Here is a 26,393-nt window from a genome sequence, read left to right on the forward strand (position 1 = left end):
ATCTATTTCTGTCACCTTGTTCAAGCAACAGAAATAGGAGGGTTTATGAAACATCTGGTGGGATGGCAATAAATGCCAGGCATGTCACAAAAGGGACAGCAGATTCGATGACCCTGATTCAGAGTTAGGCCCGTCCTATAATATATTCCACTGTTTTCAGGATAGGCACCACCACCTCAGTTACGTCCACATGAGTTAACACACCAATATTCCTATTTCACAAATGGGAATTTAAAATTAGGGATTAAGACCAGATCGTGGTCACCCAGACAGAGAGAGAGAATCCAGCGATGACAGAAATTATTACATGACTATATTGAGAGAAAAACAAAATCACAATACAACACCAAGATATACCAACCGTGAATGTATTTCACTACATTGACACTAAGGCCATGACGTGATATGGTCATTAGGACTTCGCCTGCACTCTTTCTCCAAGGCAGGTTATAGGGAGGGCACCATGAGGTTATTGCACTGAATAGAAGCTGAAGATCATCCTTTTGAGCAAGTTCTTCCGCCGGGGACACAAAACTGCAGAGTTTCACCAAGATCTGAAACAAAAGGCCATTATAGGAAGCTCATATAATTGCTACCGTAAGCATTCTGTTTATTGTAATTTTCATGTAAGCTGTGGAGAAAGTAGGCAGATTTAAGCAACTCCTTGGAATCAGTTCAGTGCAACTATATTAATTTTCCAAATGCCACTGTGCACTTATGGATGTTTCTCTCATCAGTAACCAGCTTTATTTTAAAAAAATAAAAATAAAATTGAGGGAGGGGGTTGCAACAAAGAAAAACAGGTAGACACACAAAAAAAGTAGGTAACAGAGAAAAAGTAATATAGTATAGAAGGATAATATAACACCTTGATTTGGCCTAGGAATTGTAGAGTGTATAAGCGTCAGTGTAAAAGAATTCAATGTAAGAACCTTTCTTCCCAATGCATCCTTTAGGAGTTGAAACAGAATTTGAAATGTATTATTGTGGTTACAACTCATTTACCTGCACAAACACTTTCTGCAATAGCGTTCTACGTTCTGCTAGAGGCAGCTCATTCTGGGCTCCTCCAGCCACCTCAGGCACATGTGGAAGGTCAAAAAACAGATAGAGACATTTCACAAGCGTGGAAGGCACTGACATAGTCGTCATGCAGTCCACTGTTTTCTGAGGGCAGAAAAAGAGTGGAGACAAAATGTTAGCGTAGCATTCCTAGCACAGTGCAGTTTGTTCTGAATTCCACCTACTCTGTTAGAAATTATCCAGCTATACAGCTTCTAGAACCTTTATGTGGAAGTCATAGAATACCATTCTTGAAGCAAGTTACTCTGAAAATTTTCAGAAGAAAAAAGCATTCTCATTATGAGAAAAGGAAAGCTTTTAGCAACATCGATAAACTGTGCACACACAGAGGAACAAGCTGAGCAGCCCCATCCCATTTCCCAAGGGGAAAAAGAGCTTCAACCCAGGAAAAAGTACCAATGGGAGAAGCTTAGTGCACTTCTAACTAGCTGGAGAATACACACAGAGCATCATTTTTCCCCTCAATGGAGCACTCTGGCACCTGTTTCATTCATCATATTTTAGGTTTTTTTCCCCTTAGTGGGGAGTACGACAGAAGAAATGGGAATGGGATGATCTAGACCGAAATAGGGGCCCACTTGAGGTATGCTATGCTCACCCTGCTTCTGCTGGTTGTAATTTGAGTAGGAGAAATCACACAGTAGAGCACTCTTGTCCTGAATGCTCACCCTATCTCATCTTGAGATGGGGTATACAAGAGATGGTATACAAAGTCCGTCAAAACCTAGTGCACAAAGTCTGCCCTATTATCTTGAAAATTGCAAAGAACCCAACAAGCCCCTGCACCATTGCGTTAGAAATTGCACACAATGATAAACGAGCTTCTCCCAGTTTGACGTTAAGATCTGCACACCTCCTGGGGTATGTAACATTGAGGTAATATTTGAGTCGTCCTTATCCTCTCCCACCATAGCCAGATTCTACACCTAGAAGCTTCCCTTTCTTCTTTGTAAAATGCATGATCTGACCATATCTCATCTACGCTACTAAAGCCTCCTCTTTGCTGTCTTTTAGCCTACCATCTCAGGCTAAAATCATCAATGCCTTTGCCAAAATAACCCTCCCCCTCAAATAATAATAATCACTATGATCATGTATAGATTATATTCATTAATCACTGGCCATTTCCCACAATGTGTTCTGTTGCCTAGTCTGTTGAAGAACTCCCAACACCAGCACTAGCTTTCTCTGTCACATGCTACTCACTGAAGCTTAGTGAATATCATTCCACCTTTGCTGCCTACGCCAGCTTTCACCTTCCATGCATGATGACACTCTAGCCCCAAGCTTTGGAGTTCTGACATGCTATATAGAGTATGCAGTTTCATGTGTGCAATATTTTCACATATATACATATTTCCTAAAATGAATGGTGTGGCCTAAAGCTATGTGCGCATAAGAGACAACAGAGGATTCTAGATCAGACCATAACCTTTTAACCTCCAACCTACAAAGACGCCTAACAGGACTTTACAAGGTCTTTCTTCTTTTTATCACTGTATGTCTTCGCTCACAACTGCTTAGAAAAATGGCAAACAATATACATTTCTTGTGTTTCAAAATCCTCATTTGCTAAACACAAATACCTCTAAGAGTATTTATAGGTACACGCTACACGCTACACAGTACCAGATTCTGTTCATGCATAACTAACCTGTCCAGATGAAGCTAACAAGTTAATTGTAGTAAGCAACATCCAACCTCTACTGGCTTCTTCACTCTGATTGATCTCCAGAAACTGGACTATGGCACGACTTGCAGCCTCTGGAGTTAATTAAAAACAACAACAGAAGATAAGCAAACACAATATTAAAACCAGTTTCTACTCATACAATATTAAAGCCAATTTCTACTTATACTATATATAGGCAAATTGTTCCTTCTCATGTTCCAGCTGCTTAAAAACTCCCATCTTGAATCCAGTTTTGCTATGAAGTGCATAATCAGCATGAAGACAATCAAGACTCACTTTCCTTTCATGTCTAATTACATGCTTGTCCCATTCATACTTTGATGAAGGCAGGTGAGAATCATTCACTATCTTCAGTGACAGCCAAGGGTCAATCATCTCTCGAAGAATGTTGTTATGTGAATATTCAACTTCTGATTGGACAAAGATAAACTAGGTGCTATGGCATGAATTTACCTGTAGACTTGTTAGAGGCTCTCCGCCGAATTTCAGTCACCATCAATCGTGACACTTGTGTTGTAAACTGAAGGAGATCTGAGAATTTTTCTATCATTGTACTAGGGGGTGCGTTTCCAAATACCTGCAGATAAGAAAATACTATGAACACCACAGAATTTATGGCAGGATTCAACGAAAGTGATCTGTCAGTGGAAGCCCTACAGAAGGACTTATGCAAGTGCAACGGAGCTTCTTGCCACCTCTTGCACCTCTCAAAACTGGCTTAAGGGGTGTTGCGAGAATCCCTGGAACGGCAAGGGAGGAGAGGGGGCACCATTCCATCAATATGCTGGTAGAACGTTAATCTTAGCACAGTCTCCCCTAGAAAATATTTTTTGCAGACATACAAGTCCAGTCACCTCTTTAAATTGGAGCATTAGCTGTTTAGAGTGCAAAGTCATCGAACAAACTTTGATTGTTGAATACCCTCCTCTCAGAGATGCAGTTGGGCTTCTCCCTCGTATACAATTCGACACTGGGTCTCAAGAAACACCTTCTTGCCACAGACCTTTACGGGACGTCACATGCAGCTTAATACAATAAAACCATGTAACATTCAAATGACCAAAAGCCCACAGCATGACTGCTGCAACTGCATGTTGGATGGGTGAGAGAGGGGTCTGTATCTGTGAGTCACAGGAAGAAAGAGAGCTGTTTGGCACTGGCTCTGACCCCTGGTCCATCTAGTAAGGTAAAGGTAAAGGGGCCCCTGACCATTAGGTCCAGTCGTGACCGACTCTGGGGTTGCGGCGCTCATCTCACTTTATTGGCCGAGGGAGCCGGCGTACAGCTTCCGGGTCATGTGGCCAGCAGGACTAAGCCGCTTCTGGCGAGCCAGAACAGCGTACGGAAACACCGTTTACCTTCCCACCGGAGCGGTACCTATTTATCTACTTGCATTTTGGCGTACTTTCGAACTGCTAGGTTGACAGGAGCAGGGACCGAGCAACGGGAGCTCACCCCGTCATGGGGATTCGAACCACTGACCTTCTGATCGGCAAGTCCTAGGCTCTGTGGTTTAACCCATAGGGCCACCCGCGTCCCCATCTAGCTCTGTACTGACTACTATGACTGGCAGCTGGTCTCTAGGGTTGCTGGCAGGAGTCTTTTCCCAGTCTAGCCCAAGCGTACTGAGTGCAGAAAGAGCTTTTAAGCCTTGCTGGGGGTGTATGTGTGTTTAAGGCAGGGGTAGGCAACCCGTGGGCTGGATGCGGCCCAATCGCCTTCTCAATCCGGCCCATGGGTGGTCCAGGAATCAGCCTGTTTTTACATAAGTCCTTTTATTTAAAATGCATCTCTGGGTTATTTGTGGGGCCTGCCTGGTGTTTTTACATGAGTAGAATGTGTGCTTTTATTTAAAATGCATCTCTGGGTTATTTGTGGGGCATAGGAATTTATTAATTCCCCCCCCCCAAAAAAAATAGTCCAGCCCACCACATGGTCTAAGGGACGGTGGACCGGCCAACGGCTGAAAAAAGTTGCTGACCCCTGGTTTAAGGTCTACTCAGGATACCGGTTCCAGAATAGTAAGAATGCCCAGGTGGGGACAGTCCAAATATACACAGAACCCTTGGAATTGAACCCCTGGGTAAGATGCGATTTACGAGTTTACTCCTGTGTAAGATGCAATGTCATGATTTACTCATAAGTTGAGAAAGTAGCCACGTCTAGTCAAGCTCTGCCTGGCAAGAATTCTAAAAGCTTCCCTGGAGAAAGGCAGAGAAAGCTAAAGGAAACAGCAAGTGAACATATACAGAAGTAGAAGCCATTAGCTGCCCCTTTCTCTGTGTGTATTACCTGCTTAGCGGACATTTCTTCTTACCCCTTGGCTTCCAAAATTTCCAGACAAAGGCAACACCTAGCTACACATGCTTACATTTCACACAATTATTATTACTTGATTATTTATTAATTCATGAATTGCCTTTGACACACATCCCAAAGTGATTTACAAACATACCATAGGAATGTTTATATGGGGAAGTTTTTAATGTTTTATGTCATGCTGTGTTTTAATTTGTTGGAAGCTGCCCAGAGTGGCTGGGGTAACCCAGTCAGATGGACAGCATATAAATTATTATTATTATAGCTAAAATTAGTTTTGAAAACAGTACAATAAACAAGTAAAGGTGAGTTTAGAAAATACATAATGAACACCTAATGAGTGTATCTTGTATCCTGGGTCTACGGCTCGGCAGTACTACTGCTCCACTTTCCCAGATTTCAATGCATCTGAGAAAAGGTAATTTTGCTCTTGTTAATATAATGGCTAGAGACCATGCATTCACGGGTGCCATACAGCACATATGGAATGCCGCCACTGTACAGTTCCTTGCCATATAAATCTGCTAAGTTCAAGGTATGCACCATTACTGTTAGTGTATGAAGTTCAAAATGGCATACCTGAAGGACCACCCTGTCCCTTATACACTGGCCAGCATACAGTGGTACCTTGGGTTACAGATGGTTCAGGTTACAAACTCCGCTAACCCAGAAATAGTATCACGGGTTAAGGACTTTGCTTCAGGATGAGAACAGAAATCGCATGGCGGCAGCAGCAGCGGGAGGCCCCATTAGCTAAAGTGGTGTTTTAGGTTAAGAACAGTTTCAGGTTTAGGTTAAGAACGGACCTCTGGAACGAATGAAGTTCTTAACCAGAGGTACCACTGTACTGAGATCATCTGGGGAAGGCCTCCTGACTATCTCCCCTATTGAAATCAGACAGACACCTACAATTCTGATATTTCATGACCTGCTTAAAGGTTTAGCTTGCTAAGCATTTTTAGAGAATCAGGTTGATTCAGTGTACGTCATTTGTTCTATACTTTATGATTTTATCATTTTATTATTATCTTCTAACTTTATAATTAGTTTATTGTATACCACCACAATCATTTTTAATGAGTTGGCAGGTTATAAATACTCTTAAAATAACATGAATTATGTCTCATTTAGTTTGGTCCTATGCATATGTGGGGAGTGCAAAGACCTAGGGGGTATACTGAAGATTAAGGCTGCAATCCTATACCCACTTGCTTCTAAGTAAACCCCATCAACTTCAATGGGACTCACTTCTGCCACTTATCCCACTCCCTTGTGTTCCTGCATCCTTGCTCCATTCAAGGATAATTCACTGTCCCGTCTTAATGGCTAATAAAATGTATTAGGCAGTAAAACCTGCAGCTGGACTTGGTTATACTTGGTGGTTGTGGAAAATACATTCCATATAGCTAGGAACAACAACAAAAAAACTTTACAGGAACCAACAAATACAAGTGTTCCTACACTTACACTAAGGCTGTCTATGGCTTTTGATCATGCACCACTCAGAGAAAACCAATATACTGAACAGCAAAATGTAATAAATACACCACAGTAATTTGGAAAATAACTTTGTTATAACAGAAGCAACTACCTAGATCTGTCTGAAACATGATCCAACAAAAATGGAAGTCTGGGCTTTGAAATAGTCTTCCTCCTCACTCATTTGCAGCCTACAAGATGCTCCCGGGGAGGAAGGGCATGCTTATTTTCCATATTTCATCATATTGATCTTCTCTATCTTTAAATCAAAAGCACTTTGCTGCAGTTCTTACAGTAAGAGAGTAAGCACATGCCATATATTTGAAGCTAATCACTTAAGAAACTTTGAGGCTTTTGTTTTTTAATAAAAACAAAAAACCCGCAAGCCTATCATTTTGGCACCCTCGTACTATGCGCACAATTATGCCACTCTTCAGGAACATTAAAATGCATCATTAAGTATTCAGGATTGTGCAAGTAAAGCAGTGACAAGAAAACACAACACGTTATGAACCAAAGCATTGTTTACTGGCAGAGACCTTTTCAGTACAATGTCCACATTTTACACTTACACACACACACAAATCCTTGCCGCTTTAGCTCATTGCTATTCAATCCAAAATCACCCCATACAGCACCCAACTGTATGAAAGGCTCTGTCAGAGAAAAATAATCTACAATAACATAAATGGAATGGTTTTAGAAGAGTTCAGAAACACAACAATTTTACTAAAGATGCAACATGGATTGTTTGATGACAAGCCTCCTGAGACCTTTCCACACATTATGCAGTTTGACAAGGACCCAGTTCACATGTAACATGAAGGTAAATAATACCCATGTGTGAATGAGCAAGATAAAAATCAGAACCACTTCAGTCCTCCTCCAGTCCTGCAACTGCCACACGACCTGGAGCTACGCCATTGTTTGGCTCAGCATTACGTCTTAGTCAAAGTTCAGGATTTGTCTCCCCACAGTAAAACCACAAGTGGCAAGCCACAAACATATTTTTTTTAATGAAGATTATGAGTAAATTGACAATGAAACCAAAGTTAATATCAACAACATGCTGCTCAGTAAACCAGTCCTTTCCTTTACAACATTCTGGGGATTAATCTTCAAACTCATATTTGGTGTCCTTAAAGATGTTTAGGGGAAAGCCAAACAGAAATCCTTAATTTCAAATTTGCTCTCCTAAGAAGATGTATGCAGAAAGTTCATGGGCTGCATGAGCAAATATTTGGGGTTATATCCCTAGTAGCTGCAAGCAGATACACTTTAATTATTACAGTAGCCAATTAGTATACATGGTCATTCATAAAATCTATGAATTATGAAGTTGGAAACTCGATTTAAAATTTAAGATTTACGTCAGCTTCTTTCCTTGTGGAGCTAAAATGCCCTTGATTTAAAAAGCAGAGCAAAACTGAATCCACCCTGTTACAACGGCCTTATAAATAAATCTACGGAAGTTACTAGCCTGAAACAAAAATTACTACTCTGCCAAGGGCTGGTGAAAAGAGAGGGGGAGGAGAGAGAGATCTACCCTGCTGTGGAAATGGCATCCCACTCAAGTTTCTATGGCACATGCAGAAAAGAAATGGAGACTCTCCTCTGCCATACAGCTCTCACTCAACTGCTTAAATACAAGACCTGATCTTATCACAATACATAAACGGCTTCATCTAAGCCTTGTATTTAAGCACTAACCTGGCAGCCCTAGGGACAAGGAACTGCATGCAGATATAAGTGCATGAAATTCAATGCCAGCAACTGCAGGAGGGACTCTTCAGTGGTTATTACAGGAAACCTTGAAACACATAAACCTGATAAGCAACATACACACACCCATAATCAATACATATTTTTGTAGAAAACTTTTTTGGGGGGGGGGATTCAGAACTGTATTCAGGACTATTACAAAGGAGCTAAGACTTGTGACCAAGATTCGATACAAAATTCTCTTCTGGGGGAAAATGGTCATAGTATTTAAGCTGACTTTCATATTTGAAGTGGAACAGAATGGCCCAGGTGGTGCAGACAATCTATGATTAGGATTTGTAAGCAAAATCTGGATGATCACGGATGCTGAAGCAGTTTGTTTCCAGGTTGGCAGTGGGTTGGACTAAATGACCTCTGAGGTACCTTCCACCTCTATTAATCGAGGGTTTGATTTAGGTTCAAAAAGTTCAACCCCAATTCAGAAACAGTGATGACTTAAGGTTCAGTCATTCTCAGCCCAGTATCTGTCCCATACGCCCACTTTCAAATTCTCTGTATTCATGGGAAAACTCAAATCTACTAAAAAAATCATGACAGACAGTGCTAGAAGATCACTTCCACATATAAATTGTCCTGGATGTAACGAACTTGGAGGTGGCCACTGGGGAATTTTGATCCAAGCGTAAGGAAGATAAGTTGTTATGGCTGCAGAGGCAGTGATATTTAGATGCTGATATAGATGCAGAGAAAGCAAAAACTGGCATTCCATTACTTAACTTTTAATCGACTCCCTCCTACCCCTCTCCCTACCCCATGCTCTCCATGTTCCATTAAAAAAAAAATCACCTTGTTTAGAACCAATAAGCAGATCTGAATTCAGATGGGCTTACCCTATTAAAAACGGGGAGCATCATGTAAAGCTTCTCTTCCTGTTCTTTCTGGGTCATGTGCCGAGGTGGATGACACAATTCCGTGAAGAGTCGACGCAGATGCATCAAGCCAAGAGCATTATCCTGAGGGCTACATTCCTCCTGCCGGGGTCGACCCATTATCCTTTTCACCATATTCATCTTTGCTGGTTTCTGAAAGACCCCTTTTATTCTGTTCAGGGGGGGAAACAGAATAACAGAATTTGAAAAAAAATGCAAACTAAACAAGAAAACAACAGCAACACACTTAGTTATAATTTATGCGTGATCAAAAATAAAGAGGGGGAGGAGAGGAAGAATCTGGATCATTATTATATACTGAAGTCAGCTACATATACATCAGGGGCGTCCAACTTCCAAGAGTCTGCGATCTACTCACAGTATTAAAAAACCGGCAGTGACCTACCCATTTGTCAGAGTTGTTGAGCTTTTTTATTATTTATTTTTGGGGCCATTTCGCTGGGGGTTCAAAGATCGACCAGGGACACCCCGCGATCGACCAGCAGATCGCAATCGACCTGTTGGACAGCCCTGATATACATTATGACTTCCTCCTACATATGGCACTGGCTATGCATAACTGGCCAAAAATTACAAAGCATAATTCTGATGTATGGCTTCCAATTGAGAGAAACAGCAATATAAAAAATGCACATGCAATAATTAGGTAAACACCTCCACTTTTTAAAGGCTTTTTATACCATTAAGCTCAAAATGTCTTTGGGCAATGTGGATCCACCAATATTAATCCCATTGTGGAGCATGCAGATATATATGAGGATGCCCTCGGCAGCAATGCTGCCTTTGCATGAACTTCCCAAAATAAATTTGCAACCCAAGTTTCTTTCGACGTTCTAAAAGCAAGTGATTTTTAAACACCACAAAGTCCTCCAAAGGAGATTTTAAGTCAAAACCTAAAACTCTTCCTCCATATGCCACTATCCCTCAAAGAGAGGAAAAACAAAATCCCAAGACCAAAAAGAACAAGAAAAAATGAGACAAATCTTATCTCACTTATGAACAAGTATTCCTTTCACAGCCATTGTGGGAGCTGCATATGTGGCAATAAAGCAAGACCATATCCTTGTAAACCCTGGAAAGGAACCTGAAAGTAAGCTGATCACAGCCCCAAACCAGAGTCATATTTGGGGCCTGACTAGAAGAAATATGGTGATATGCAACGTTTATATTGCACATGGTTGCACCTTTTTAAAAAAACAACAACAACCCAGCAACAATAGTAGCCTGTGTGAGTAGGCCCCAATCCAGGGGATGGGGTTTAATCCTTTCCCCTTCTGCCATTTCCTCCAATGGAAAACTCTCATCCCAAAGCTACTTTTTGCCTAGAGATAAAAGATACATGAGTGCCTATATATTGCTCCTCCTGAGAGGAATAGCAACTTGGTTCCAAATCAGTAGCCCACACATCTCTTATCCCTTCAAAATTGGCTAGAGTCGTCTTTCATGTATACATGCAACCCCCAATTTGGGGGATGGCGGTTTGCTTTCTGGGTCATGGTGTGCAATGGCAGAGTGCGCATAAGCCCATGACACCCCCTTTTCCAGCCACTTCCAGGTCACCGCAAGGCACATGTCACACATCAACTAGATGCATGTAAAGCAATCATTCCCTGTATGTCCCAAAAACACAGAACTAGAAATGCCTATCCTATTTCTGGAAGGGGGATGAGACTACAAAACTTTAGTCCTGAACGAGTTAAGCGCTCTGTATACACTAAACTGAGTGTTCCAGATTCAAGACACTAAATTTGAGCTCACATAACTGTAGGTCTATCAAGCACATATCCCTACCTAACCCGTTTATCTTGGTTGGCTGAAAGAAGGCTTACTTAATGTGCACGAACACACACAGATTACAGTTACTAGACAGAGGCCACCAATTAAAGACTGAGTAGCCCAGTTTATGTATACTGTTTCTATTTACAGCAACCTAGTCATTTGAAACTGTCTTCAAGTACTAGCTTATTGCAATCATCACAAGCCAAGCTGGAAAAAAACTATCCATTCTACCTTGGGAATCCCAGTGGGGTGCTGGTGGAAGGGACAAAATATTTGCTAGGACCTAATTCCTAGTTTGGAGTTAACAAGGGATAAGATACATTGTGGGGCATATGTCATGTATATCCTGGGTAAACCCAAAATGTCCTGTCACAAAATTCTTCACCAATGAGTTCTATTCTGCACCACTGCTTACTTCGGTTGCCAATTTATTGTGCCTCCAGTATTCGTGTGAAAGGGCACCAAGCTATGTGGAACACTGAAACTCTCACAAGAACTGGAAAAGCTATTAAGTCCTGCTCTGGCTTCTGGGACTACAAAGCATTTAGCCACATGCTTTCAAGCCTAAGTGGAAGATAAACGGTTGTTTACTTTAGAATGAAAGCCAAGATTTTTATGATGTTGAATTCTACAAAAGGAACACAAATTCTGAGCTTTCACACATTTATGATGCGCACACAGATCCCAAGTTACAGTTTGTTACGAAAGTGTCGCTCAATTCTGCATACATAAAAGGAAACATGGAGGATATGCAATTTTCAACACCTCACTGTACCGTGACTGGATGTTACAACTGGACATCAATAAGAAACTGTCCAATAGAGCAAAGGGCATCCACAGAGTTCAGATAACTGAAGCCAGAAGCTCAGGCACTTCATTTTTTGCTTATTTCAATCTGAATCTGTGTAATGGTATATGAGTGTCCTTCTTTTTGACACCCCTGTCAAAAAATATGGAGCTCACTGCATATCGAGATTTGAACTTGTCCCAGATAGAAACACGCTTCCCTAGAATACCTGTATGCAAATCTCTCACAATATATACCCAGACAAACAAAAGTCGTCACTGGAAAGGTTTAACACATATGGCAAGCAGTTAGTTCAGATAAAGTACCTCCAGGCTATATTAAATAATGCAGATACATGGGCAGGAATGTAGGAGATTAATATACATTCATCATGAATCATTACGATATATGATAATTTAGGGGTAAATAATACTGCTGCTTTCAAAACATTTGTTAAAAACAAAAACGGCTAGGAAACGACTAAACAGCACACACTGTATTTAGTTTAACAATAGCTATTATAGGACTACAGAATTGGTTTGTTACTTCCAAAGGGTGTTATTTAAGCAAACAAGCAGATAATTATCCAAACATTCATCAGGAGACTTTCCCCAGCTTTTTAGCCGGCATACAGAAATAACTCAGCCATTTCAAAACACATTAGTAATAAGATAACATGAAACAGACATATATTTCTTGGGTTTTATAACAGTAACAGTAGAAGCAAATATTTATTCTCACTGCTGTCCCAAGTACTTCAGAAGTGTCCCTTTAACACAAATTCAGACCCCATACTATGTAGAATGAGAACAGGGTCCACCTTTACGCCTCACATAACTATAAAAGATGGCCTTCAAATAAGCTTATTGAAATTTCCAGTGTTCTCTTCTTTAGACCAAATATAGAAACTGGAATCTCAAAAGATTTAACAGTTTAACTGCATTTAGCAGATGTTGAATTTGAAAAACAGATGTCTAGAAACTAATTGTTCCAAAATGTTGTTGTAGGGACGGCTTAAAGAATGAATATATATATATATATATATATGCTTTCGTAGATTTTCACGGGTACAGGAATGCAGGTTTTGGTGTCCTCGGGTGTCTTCCCGTGTAAAAGTTGGGGTGTCTAGGCGACGTTTCGACGAGGTCTCACTCGTCATCTTCAGGCTGGTGCTTTCGGCTTCTTGTTACTGGAACAGAGCAGGATCTCAGTGTTTGAGTTCCTATAAATACTGTTGAGGGGGTGTGGTGTATAGCCTCCAATGTTCTGGGCAGAGAGGAAGTTCCCAGGCTAGTGTGCCTTTTCTTCTTTTGTTCCTTAATTACTTGAGGGATATCTTGAGTGATTTCTTGAGTGATATCCTGAGTACCACTTAGGTGGGTCATTAGGTGTGGATTAGTTGCTAAAGTCTTTGTGTCTTGACCTCTTGAACTTTGTGAAGAGTTTTTCTGAGAAGATGGCTGTACTGCACTTAGTTGTGCTCTGGCTTGGCTTCGTGTATAGGGGCGAGCTGTGGTTTTGTGGCCTGTGTCAGCCAGATCTGTGTAGGGATTGCAGGGGGGTGCAGCATCCGGAGGTGCCACCATGGTTTGGCTACTGGATGGTGTCTGTAATTTATCTGTGGAGAGGGTCTGGGTTTGGGTCTGGTGTGGTTGATTGGTGATGGCGTTCTGTGTGCCTCTGGATCTGGTGTCAGTTTTTGTGGGGAGGGCTAATTTCCAGATGTCTGGCAAGCGGGATGTGTCGTCACGCTTGTTCATGTTGTGAGGGTGTTTCTCTATCTCGATGGCTTCCATGATTATTCTCTTGTGGTGATGTTCCATGTTAAAGAGCAATTTGGAATCTGCAAAATTAATTTCGTGTCCTGTTTCTTTCATGTGTTGGAAAAGAGAGGAAGTTTTTTCTTCTTTTTTGACGGCATTCTTGTGTTCTGCGATACGTGCATTTATTCGTCTGTTTGTTTGTCCAATGTACGTGGCTGGGCAGACTTTGCAGGGTATTTCATAGGGGTCTATGAAATACCCTGCAAAGTCTGCCCAGCCACGTACATTGGACAAACAAACAGACGAATAAATGCACGTATCGCAGAACACAAGAATGCCGTCAAAAAAGAAGAAAAAACTTCCTCTCTTTTCCAACACATGAAAGAAACAGGACACGAAATTAATTTTGCAGATTCCAAATTGCTCTTTAACATGGAACATCACCACAAGAGAATAATCATGGAAGCCATCGAGATAGAGAAACACCCTCACAACATGAACAAGCGTGACGACACATCCCGCTTGCCAGACATCTGGAAATTAGCCCTCCCCACAAAAACTGACACCAGATCCAGAGGCACACAGAACGCCATCACCAATCAACCACACCAGACCCAAACCCAGACCCTCTCCACAGATAAATTACAGACACCATCCAGTAGCCAAACCATGGTGGCACCTCCGGATGCTGCACCCCCCTGCAATCCCTACACAGATCTGGCTGACACAGGCCACAAAACCACAGCTCGCCCCTATACACGAAGCCAAGCCAGAGCACAACTAAGTGCAGTACAGCCATCTTCTCAGAAAAACTCTTCACAAAGTTCAAGAGGTCAAGACACAAAGACTTTAGCAACTAATCCACACCTAATGACCCACCTAAGTGGTACTCAGGATATCACTCAAGAAATCACTCAAGATATCCCTCAAGTAATTAAGGAACAAAAGAAGAAAAGGCACACTAGCCTGGGAACTTCCTCTCTGCCCAGAACATTGGAGGCTATACACCACACCCCCTCAACAGTATTTATAGGAACTCAAACACTGAGATCCTGCTCTGTTCCAGTAACAAGAAGCCGAAAGCACCAGCCTGAAGATGACGAGTGAGACCTCGTCGAAACGTCGCCTAGACACCCCAACTTTTACACGGGAAGACACCCGAGGACACCAAAACCTGCATTCCTGTACCCGTGAAAATCTACGAAAGCAAATATATATATATATATATATATATATATATATATATATATATTACCCAAGAATCCATAATTCACAGGTAGTACACAGCACGAAAACACAAACCATCAAAACTGTTTTGATAAAAGTGCCAAATGCTTCAAGTAAACAGATGTGCATGCCCGAAGTATTTCTTCCTTAAACATATAATTTCAGTAATTATGTTGAACTGCAAAGGCCAAGCCAAAATCTATAGTTGTGCTGCAAAGGACCCATAGCAATGCTCATATGAAAAACTTACAAACTTAGGCTATCATTTTTTTAAAAAAATCCCACTCCATTTTACTACAGACATGGTCAGTGTGCATGATCTCCAATGTTACGTCAAACTAGACCCATTGCAATATATGGACTTAAGTTTGTTTATTTCAATGGGTCCGCACTGAATATGACTTTGTGGGATATCACCTTACATTTGGGAGAAAAACATACAAAAATCCTCATTTTCCTGAATAAGTGACTTCAGATAGAAGGCACTCAATGGCTGCAATACAGTGGTACCTCTGGTTGCAGACAGGATCCGTTCTGGAGCTCCAGTCAGATCCCAAGGTTTCCACAATCGGAGGTGCCTGTTCTGTGCATGCACGCGGCACGTAGAGCGCTTCTTCGCATGCGCGAGTGGCGAAACCCGGAAAAATACTTCCGGGTTTGCCGCTTTCGCAACCTGAAACTTACGTTACCCGAGGGTAACTTAAGCCGAGGTTCTGCTGTAACTTTCTAAAATGCAAGCTAATCCACACTGGATTCTCTTCACAGGGAGAAAAGCTTCAATAATAATGATGGCTCTAGACCAGCATTCCCCAATCTATTGCCCTTCATATGTTTGGGATGGTAACTAATCTGCTTCAGTCAGCATGGTCAATGTTCAAGGATGACAGGAGTTGCAGTCCAAAACATCTGGGCAGAACCACTTTGGGGGAGGCAGCACTAGACAGCGAGAAAGAATCACATTTCAGCAACAATTACCAGATACAAGGGATGGGCTCCCAATAGTGTTACTGCAATCTGGAGGGAAGATGTGTATCCGTTTCAACTGATGCATTACAACTATGTAACCTTCATTAAAAAACCAACTGAAACACCTGTGCTGTGTCTAGGATTCACAGAATTCTAAGCTACCAATTAGGATTTTAGGATGTACAACGGAACTGTCGCCAAGCAGCTTTCTAGAGTCTATAAACAAGCTGGTCACAGTGGATCAAAAAATCTGGAAGCAGTGATCCGACAGGATATTTCGCATTTAACATTTCTACAAATTGAGCACACTTTATCCTGTTTGTGATAAACAAACACTAAGCCTGTGTGGCGTTAAATTCTGATTTGGTAGTTAAAATATGCATTCCCTGTTATGTTTTCAACAATGAAGAGAGAGGATCAATATAAATCAGAAGTACCACCACCACTTGCACCAAGATATCTACTGCAGTAAACATCTGACCCATGATTCTCCAGCTGTTTCTCACAAAAGATTACTTTCACAGAGAAATTGTGTGATTTATAAACAGCTCCACACATGCATTCATTCACAACAGGCATATTCTTGGAATCTAAAAAGAACGCTAAACAATCATAAGCTATTCACTTTATATAGCTTTTAAAAATATTTATTTTTTCATAACAGTGTACAACTATGTTAATAAGACTGTTAAATCAAAATGCAAAGTAATTCACAGACCACTTGCAGCGGTGTATTTCTGAAGACAAGAAGGCTGTACCATTTGTAAACAATGTAATGAATCACTGCTCCAAGTGTAAGACATTCAATTAAAAGGAATGAAACATGAGAACTAGAAATCTATCTATCAAGTTTTATTTTTAAATATTATTAGCATATACGCTGTATTAAATAGTTTGTTGAAACACCACACCGTGTTCATTTCCCCCATGACCCAATTTTCATTTCCCAGGCAAAAATGCAAAGCAGAAAAACCTTGGCAACATTTAACACCATTTTCATTGCAATGAAACAAAACATTACTCATGTTCAGCACAAGATCAAACAGAAGGAAGCATTTGTTGCAGGGATGTTTTATGGCGTAAAAATGATTGCTCTGTCATCAAAAGAAGCATGAAATCTGCTACACGTTTTGCTTCCTACATAAATGTTTGCCATCTTACCTGTGCTGTGTTTGTTTTGCACTGTCTAACAAATTCCAAAATGTTACACTGGAAACATGTTTGTCACAATTTCACACAATGACCATCTGACATTAAATTTTCCAAACCAAAAGGAGACAAAATAATTATCCCACCTGGTGCTTTTCAGGTTCTTTGCAGGCATCTTTAAGTTTTAAATCTTCTCTTTGTGAAAGAAAATAACAGCAGCCTCCTGTTTCTTGTTATTATCTACTACTGCTAGCCCCACATGCAGCAAAAATACTTCAGGCAATCCAGGCGAAACTCAGAGCTTTGCACTGGAGTCTCCTGGAGCTTGCTGTACCAGTGTGCAAGCTGGCTTGACGACAGAGGCAAAGGGCTGCTGTTCTATCCAGCAGTACTGCCGGACTTGTTTGTCATAGGATGATGAACCCGTTCTGCTTCAGGCAAGGCTCCCCCTCCCTGCTTGTGTCAACTAACATATGCTGATTAATGTAGCCTTTAGAAAGGACAGGGGGGAACAAAGGGTGGCAGGAGAAAAGCCACTCAAATTCACATGCAGGACAATTTAGAAATGCCTGACTTATGCATTCTTCATGTGTCATTACAGTTTGTACTTCACTTGTGTCAAGAGTGTCTATGGCACTGTACCAACACACAGGAGTAATGGGCTTTATTAGAATCTTTACAGTCTAGAAAGAGGCGCAGGGAAGCTCTGGCCCTGCAGACACTGTCGGGCTACAACAGCCATCGTACCAAAGCATTGGACATAGCCTGCAGCTAATGGGCTCTGGAGTCTAATAACATCTGGAGGGCTGTAGGTTCCCCACCCTAGTCTAAACGATAGCTCTGGCATTATGGCAGATGCAGTGCTGGAAACTTCAGATATATGAACTAGGTGCCAAATGGCTGCTTAAACCAAGGTTAAAGGTAAAAGGACCCCTGACCATTAGGTCCAGTCGTGGCCGACTCTGGGGTTGTGGCGCTCATCTCGCTTTATTGGCCGAGGGACCGATGTACAGCTTCCAGGTCATGTGGCCAGCATGACTAAGCCGCTTCTGAAGAACCAGAGCAGCACACGGAAACGGCGTTTACCTTCCCGACAGAGCGGTACCTATTTATCTACTTGCACTTTGACGTGCTTTCAAACTGCTAGGTTGGCAGGAGCAGGGACCAAGCAGCGGGAGCTCACCCCGTCGCAGGGATTCAAACCACCGACCTTCTGATCGCCAAGCCCTAGGCTCTGTGGTTTAACCCACAGTGCCACCCGCGTCCCTTTAAACCAAGGTTACAGTCACCAAAACAGAATGTCTAGTTGCCATTTTTTGGCAAGGCGGCTCTAAAGTCTTGTTTTTCAAAGGATGGGCTGACTTTGATTGATTCTCAATTAAACATCTGGTTAGTTCAGATGATAACCTTGAGCTTGGTTAAGAGCTTTGAGAACTCAAAGAAGAAAAGTCACTTATCCAGGGACAGTCCACATATATATTGGCCTATTCCGACCTCTTTTTCTTAATGGCGACTTCACCTGCTCAGGCTGAACAGACAAAGCATTTTGGTTCCAGAAATTCATTCCAACTGTGTAGATAAAATATAACTGAAAGAATTCTACAGGATAGGGTATTTGTGTGAAAACAAACCAGATCCAATGATCCCTAGGCATGCACTTCCAAATGGTGCAGATGTCAGGCGCCATCTTGGCGCCTAGGCAACTAGACTTGGTTGCAAGTGGTCAAAAGCCTGGTGCAAAATGTGCCTGGTGCCTGGCTAATTTCGAACACTGTGGAGATGCTGTGTTTACAGAACCCAAAAGTTACCTATACATCTAGGATTCCTAACTTCCAAAGTAACGCGATAAACAAAGACTCATAGATCTTGCCCAGGACTTACAAGAAGAGCGCAAATTACACTTGTATTAGGCATTATTTCTTTTGAGCAGCCAAACAATTCCTGAATAAAGACAGGGCATTATTCATGCACTTAACTGTGCCAAAATTCAGCTCCCCACAAATGCATGTGTGCCACACTAAACACTGCCTCAGGTGCCATGACTAAAGAAACAAAGAGTGTAAATGTAATAAAATAAATAAAAAGCAGCCACATGCATACTGAGACAAATGAAATACCAAATGATGACTAAAGACAGCAAAGGCATGAGCAATCTAGTGGCCCAATTCCCATTGCTCAACTGTGGTGAAGGGCCAGCAAGTGCTGCAATCCAAAATTTCACTTTCTGTATCAACAGTAAAATGAAGACTCATGTTTACCCACATACTGAAAGAGTGAGGGTCATGGTAATATGAAAAACAATGGAGCTACTTGCATAGAAGTATCTCTCCTAAAACTGCTACCACTGATGGCTCAATTAGCACAAGCATTTCTGGTTGCCAGATGGAACAATGCCCCCCACTGAATGCTGTTCTAGGGGTTCTCTAGACTCTCCAGAGTGGACGGGGTTTTTTGTGGGTGGCACAGTGGGAGTCCTTCTGGCTTCTGACAGTGTGCTGTGTTAGTTGTGCCACTGACTTTTATTTCTTGAATTCTAGTTGCCAACTTCAAGAGAATGAAGTCATTTCCTTCCCAGGATTTTATTGGGGGTGGGGATACTTTCCCTGGGTTAGGTACTACAAAAAAAGGCTAGATTATTAATAACCACAGTATTGTCAACAAGGTATTGATTATTAGTAACCACTGTATTGTCAACAAGGAAAGTCACTTGCAGAACTGTTTTCATCTTCAGAAAAATAAGGCTATATGAAGACTTAGCTTTGCTAGCTCAAATGATGTGTAATCAGTAACATATCAACAAGCAAGCCTAAGACACTCATTACAAAGCACACTCTTTTCCAGACTAAAAAAAAGAGGGGGGTTACATTAGGGGGCATGACAGAGATTGGCAGGTCCTCACTTTCTAGAGAGAGTCTAGGAAACAGCATTTATGATGACACTATTTCCTGGTGCTCTGCTGCTATGAAATTTTGAATAAGATTAGTCAAGTCCACAAAACTTTTCTTCTAAATTTTGTTGTTGTTGTTTGCCTTCTCTCAACTTCTCTTTTTCACATTCCAACACCGTTAGTATAATTTGCAGGGATAAAGTGCAGCAAAATGCTTTCTTCTCAAAAGTTAAGAGTCAAATTATTGAAAAGATGCATAATAAAACTTTAGAGACAACAACCGTCTCACAGGATATGCCATACCACAGTAGAACTTATTAAAGTTACAGGATGTGAAGCTGCAATAGGCTCACTCACTCTCTCTCCTTAATAAAAAATAAGTAATAGACTTAGACCAACATAAAAGTTACTGCTAATGTAGAACATTTGTGCAAAGTTAGAAAAAGCATTTAGAAGAATTCCAGGTGCATTCTACTGGGCCAACTGGAAAATACGTAGTTGCTCAGATATCATAGATGTTTCACACATTACTTGTTCCTGACAGATTAACTGGGTTACAGATGTCTTCCACTGACATTTAAACAAAGCAAAATAATTTAGAAAGAAATTAGCTAAATTGAATTTTTAAGAAAGGTACAATTCAGCATGGAGTTAAAAAAAATTATCCAGCAATTCTCTGAAATATCACCACTACAATGTAAAGCTACCCCTTCAGTCAAAAAGTTAATTTAGCCTGAAATTAAGAGAAACATTTCTGTCATTACTTGGGCAAAAGAATGAAGAAGTTATCTCTCAAAATCAATGTGACGATGACTAATGAGGGATTTTAGGCACACAGTGAAGCAATTTCCTATTTTTGTAATAACAAAATCTACAACTGCTATGGTGACTATTCAGAGTTATGACAGGGATTGCTAAATTCTAGGCATCCAGAAGTACAAACTGCTGAAAAGGGCAGAAATAGCATGTGCATCACCATTTATACATGGTGTGGGTAGGACCCAGTCTCCTCCTCTTATTGCCTTAGTTCCTATTTTTCCTGTTCCAAGTGCATCCCCTTTCTTATACACATTTCTTCTTTGTGCTCATCACTTTCCTTTTCCCTTAAAAGCCTGCCAAGGATGAAGGGTCTAATGGAAAACTGTTTCCCAGAGCACAACTCTAGGACCTCTTTCAATACTAGCAGCCAACTATGGAAGATATGATGTAGTAGTAACAGCAACAAGAACAATGGGTATGATCATATGCAATTCCATGACTCTGAATAACCACAACAAGCAAATGCTCTTTGAGGAAGGCAGCCCAAGCAAAGGTACCTTTTAATCAAGTACTTCCAGGATGGAAGGATGAGAAAGCATTAGCTAGAACAAGGCTCTCTTACCACCTAAAATCACAAGCCCCCTTCGCTCCAAACTTGCATTAAAATTTGCTACACTCTAGGTTATGTCAAAAGTTCTTTCTACACCAGTTTTCCTTCCATCTTATTTAACAATCCTGATTCAATCAATCAATCAATCAATCAGTGAGCAGAAAATCCCAGGGGATCCTTGTTTATGTGATTCAGATAATGTGAGAATCTGTACTCAAATGGTAATAATTATTGAATTCTGAAAAATGAGCTTTGGCATGGACGGCCTATATAAGACTCTATTTGATTTTTAATGCAACTCAGGAAGTTCCCAATTCAAATCCCCCCAATGAAGATACTAGGTTGCCTTAACAGAAGCTTCATCTTCAGACTCAAGTAAAGGCCTTTTGTGGCACCCTAACGGTCCGTTCCCACCACTGAAATTAGGGTCACCATGCAGTTTGCAAATCTGCCCCAAAAGGTTGGTAATCCCTGCCCTGTAGGACTGTTATGTGGTTAATTGAAAGTATGAAATGATTCCAAAGTCGAGAAAAGTGTAGGGTTAAATGATGTATGGTATTGTTATTAAAGGAAGCAGAGTGACCAACTACAAATTTAGGTTTCATGACACATTCCACCTCCACATAAGAGCAAGTGGAAGAATGAGAATATATCTGTAAAGTATTACACACTGGCAGTACTATGTAATTTATTAATGGCTCTACTGTTCTCATGCTGTGGGGTTGACAACACTGTCATCACCAAACCTGCCAATACAATACAAAAAGTACCATTAACCTTTTATTGAATTTAGCAAGTCACAGTAGGTGCAGCATTTCCATCTGGCACTGCCATTTCTAATTTGACAGCTTCTTTAAAAGCTTTCGGGGTCTGAACAGCAATGCAAGGCACTCTGGAGTAAGGGACATTTTCTAGAACAACACTGCAAGGCAAATGCTATTTCTGAGCAGGGACTGCAACACAAATGCCCTGTCAAAGTAGGTAAGTGATGGTGAAGAATCAAACAGTAGTAAATAAGGTTTTGATTAGTAATAATGCAAAAGACTGAAGTTGACAAGGAAGGGAATATTGCATGTTCATGAGCCTAAACTACCCACATGCACTACAATGTATTATGGACTACAGTAATTGTTCCATTTAGTTGATTCAAATCTCCTTCAGTCCTAAGACTCAGCTAGCTACACAGCTGCAAATAAAATGTTTCAAATGTGTTGCAGAGTGCAATATACAAATGTGACACTAGATGGTGACAGTGAGCTACGCAAAATTCAATGTGTTTTTCAAAACAAAATTTAAAAAACATTTTCGCAGTGTTTGTGTGTGTGTGTGTAGATTCCACCCAAGTTGCAGATGTAATTGTCACAATGATTAAAAAAATTAGCAAGAGTTTGATGAAGACAGAACACTGGCCACTTTTAGGGAACACAGCCATGGGCCCACACACATTCCTTAATAGTTGTATTATATAATCGGTACAGATCAGTTACACATGTCAAAGAGTGGGGAATGTCTGGTCAAAAATGAAGGGGAGCAGAAAGGAACGCCTGATCAACCACCAAGTTTGGGAGACCTAACATTACAGAAAAGGAAATTTGCAACAGGCTGGGAGCATGCATCCCTATGGATGTCTCCCCATTTGCCATATTAAATAATAACACCCAATCAAAGATCATGACATACATATTTCTCTAGATAGTGTGGGGAGGGATACATGTAAATCAGAAACTAAACTACATGAGATAAAATCCCACCATACTGTGTAGAAATGAGCAGAATCTTCCTGTCCCTTAGAAACACTTAAAGTATGCTATTGTTTTTCTACAATAACTGAATTCCAGAAATTTTACTGCATAGCTAGATTTGTTAACCATTTCCACTGTTGTGCTATTATCATTAATATAATAACAGAGGCATTGCTGCATGTCCTCCTGCTCTAAGCATGGGCAGTAAAAATAGGGAACTGGACTTTTGTAGTTATAGCAGCCATATTTGGAACTCATTACACAGGTGACTGGTTTGACCCAGACTGCCTCCCAGGGAAAGTGGGATTTCATAATCCATATTCTGCACCTTATGTAGTGACTCTTACCTTGGGATAAGGAATTTTTCTATGTATTGTACAAATACATTCCCTCCCCCTTTATACTAAGTGTCATGTCCCTCAGTGTGCTAGATTTATTAATAAAAAATAATAATAATTCTTAGATTAAGCAAAAATCCAGACAAAAAAAGCTGTTGAGCTTTTTTTTCCACCTGGATTTCTGCCTGGACACTGCTTCCGACAGCAGTATTCTGGGTATGTCCAGGAATTTCCAGATGTATGGCAACCCTATATTAGATTTATATACTACCCCTTATCATAAGATCTGAGGGTGGTTCACAGGGCTTTAGCCCCAAGATTTGATTTCAGTTTTCTATCTGTGTGATTGTTGGGGGGATGGGATTCTCGGAATGTAAAGAATGATTGCAGAGGCCAAAGTGTATGTGCTCTTGAATTATATATTTAAGGTTTCCTTTATGCATATCGATCTGCTGCTTATGCACTGCTTTAGCCCCTTGGATTCAGAGTATAACAATAAACAATGTGACTCCCTGCTCCCCGTCTCTGCAGTGATAATCTAGCATTATGTACTACACTCTCTGACCAAACCATTCCAACCGGAATATTTCTTCGTGTTTGCTGGTTGTAGAACTTGACTTGTTGTAAGCCGACTTGAGCATGGTTTGAACTATAAAAAAGCGGCATACGATGTACATCTTTTTCAGCCATTTGCCTAAGGTTGCAATTTCGAAAGTAAATTACGTATAAGCAGTGCTTTTTTTCAGGGGGTACTCAAGAGTGCACAATACTGGCACCTCTCTCTTTTTGGTGAAAAAGTGTGACACTTACATAACAACTTCATGGTGAGTATTGGCACCTGTTTTTCTAGAAAAAAAGCACTGCGTATTATAAGTGGCGGGCCCACTGTACAATGATAAAGGAAAGGGATAAATGATAAAGGAAAGGGATGTGCGCTCTCTCTCCCTGTGTGTGTGTGTGTGCGCGCGCGCGCCTCACAAGCATGCATGCACACACACAAACTCAGTCACTCTTGGAAAGACTGAGAAATGGCACATGGAATGTGTTCAGTTAGTTAAAGGTAAAGGTAAAGGTACCCCTGCCCGTACGGGCCAGTCTTGACAGACTCTGGGGTTGTGCGCCCATCTCACTTAAGAGGCCAGGGGCCAGCGCTGTCCGGAGACACTTCCGGGTCACGTGACCAGCGTGACATCGCTGCTCTGGCGAGCCAGAGCTACACACGGAAACGCAAGCGGTCCCTATTTATCTACTTGCACCCGGAGGTGCTTTCGAACTGCTAGGTTGGCAGGCGCTGGGACCGAGCAGCGGGAGCGCACCCCGCCGCAGGGATTCGAACCGCCGACCTTTCGATCGGCAAGTCCTAGGCGCTGAGGCTTTAACCCACAGCGCCACCTGCGTCCCTCGTTCAGTTAGTTACTTCTCATCATAAAGATATCAGGCAAAATTGAAGCTGGAAACTGCTTTTGTGAAATATACCAATTTTTCAAGTGTAAACAGTTTTCTTAATCTATTTCAAACCCTATTTCGCAATTTACACCTAATTCACATCCTGTGTCAGTATAAAACTAAGGTATTGTAAGAAACAGTTGTGAAGACTTCTTTCCAGTAAGATAAGCAATTGCATATTCTACATCTGCTGACTGAAATGCAACAGTCCAGCAAACACTAGACTATAAAATTTTCCAAATCCCTCTGCTTGGTCCAATATACAAATATAACAACCCCATCTAAGCACATACCTCTCTATACATTTGTTGACTGGCTGATTCACCATCCTTCACCAAATTTGATTTCAGGGTAGCTTACAAAATTATACATATACAATCGTGTAAATACACAGTAAAAGAGAGTGAACAGTCAGTAACATTTCATATTGATTAAATTTTTGAAAAGCATGGATTTTTTTTTTAAATTTCCTACCTGGTGCCTAAAAGAAAACAATGTTTGCTCCAGGAATAGACACCATGGCTAAAAAGAACGCCCTGGGAGTCAGAGACTTAGTGGTTTTTTTGTGTGTGGTTTGGTTGTTGATTTTGGGAACAATATTCAAGTTGGTGACATCTCATCCTCCTCCTGCCTACACATGAAAGGTACTGTCCACAGCATGAGACACAAAGTTATTTAAATGTGGGTGCAATGTAAGGGAAAAGGGAAGCTAAGTTCAAATACCTGCCAGACATTACCTTTTAGGCCCAAAGGCCCAGTCCTAAAGTCACATGCACTGAACATTTAGGAGGGAGGGATCACATCTGAAGAGGATCTGATTTCCTCTCATTATACTGATCTACATTAGTAAGACATTCCCTGGTTTAGGGGGGATAAGTAACAAAAAGAGAACAGAAAAATGGGGAGTGTAGTAGAGTGTAAAAAAAGGTAAAGGCAAAGGACCCCAGACAGTTAAGTCCAGTTGCAGATGACTCTGGAGTTGCGGGAGCCGGCGTTTGTCCGCAGAGTTTTTCTGGGCCATGTGGCCAGCATGACTAAGCTGCTTCTGGCGCAACGGAACACCGAAACCAGAGCAGCGCACGGAAACACCGTTTACCTTCCCACCGGAGCGGTACCTATTTATCTACTTGCACTTTCTGGCCTGCTTTTGAACTGCTAGGTTGGCAGAAGCTGGGACCGAGCAACAGGAGCTCACCTCGTCACGGGGATTCGAACCGCCAACCTTCTGATCGGCAGGCCCAAGAGGCTCAGTAAGGAAGCTAAATAAAGTTCTGTTATTTTCCAGAACTTTGCTAAACTTCCTTACACTCTACCTCATGTTTTTTTCCTGAAATATCAAGTGTCAATTATTTCAAAAATTAAATCATTTTTCTGCCCCTGATATGCTGGTGCCCTAACCATGTGCTTAGTCTACCTATTGGGTAATCCAGCACTACTGTCAAGTGAAAAATTACTGAACTCCTACAAGTGATTATGTAAACTGGCCTCAGTGGAGAATGACAGCAATTTTAGGCAATAAGTAAATATATTTTGCAGATACACAGGATAGTATTTTCACTTTCTCCCAGGAGAGAAAAGAGGAAGAAACCACTAGCAGCTTTCTTTTCTGGTAGCATGAAGAGCAATTTCAATCTTGCTAATACAGTCAGCATCATCTAACTGCCTGCTCAATCTTACTTAATCAACCAGAGGTC

The 26,393-nt window shown here is 41.2% G+C and overlaps 1 protein-coding gene across 5 annotated transcripts in view; it reads right to left on the reverse strand.

Annotated features, from left to right (window-relative positions):
- The window catches only part of WDFY3 (WD repeat and FYVE domain containing 3), a 128,707-nt gene that overhangs the window by 92,216 nt on the left and 10,098 nt on the right, over positions 1-26,393 (reverse strand). For 3 of the 5 annotated variants that reach the window (XM_081924723.1, XM_081924724.1, XM_081924722.1), the window contains exons 1-6: positions 17,064-17,081; positions 9,187-9,397; positions 3,230-3,353; positions 2,738-2,847; positions 1,006-1,167; positions 362-554 (exon numbers count right to left, since the gene is read on the reverse strand). In XM_081924723.1, coding sequence (XP_081780849.1) covers positions 362-554; positions 1,006-1,167; positions 2,738-2,847; positions 3,230-3,353; positions 9,187-9,366 — 769 coding nt within the window. In that variant the 5' untranslated portion in view covers positions 9,367-9,397; positions 17,064-17,081. Of the gene's footprint in view, positions 1-361; positions 555-1,005; positions 1,168-2,737; positions 2,848-3,229; positions 3,354-9,186; positions 9,398-17,063; positions 17,082-26,393 lie in introns of those variants that run through there. The other 2 variants (XM_081924726.1, XM_081924725.1) reach the window with 2 other exon arrangements.

Source organism: Podarcis melisellensis, assembly GCF_964234715.1.
Source record: "Podarcis melisellensis genome assembly, chromosome: 9".
NCBI lineage: Eukaryota > Metazoa > Chordata > Lepidosauria > Squamata > Lacertidae > Podarcis > Podarcis melisellensis.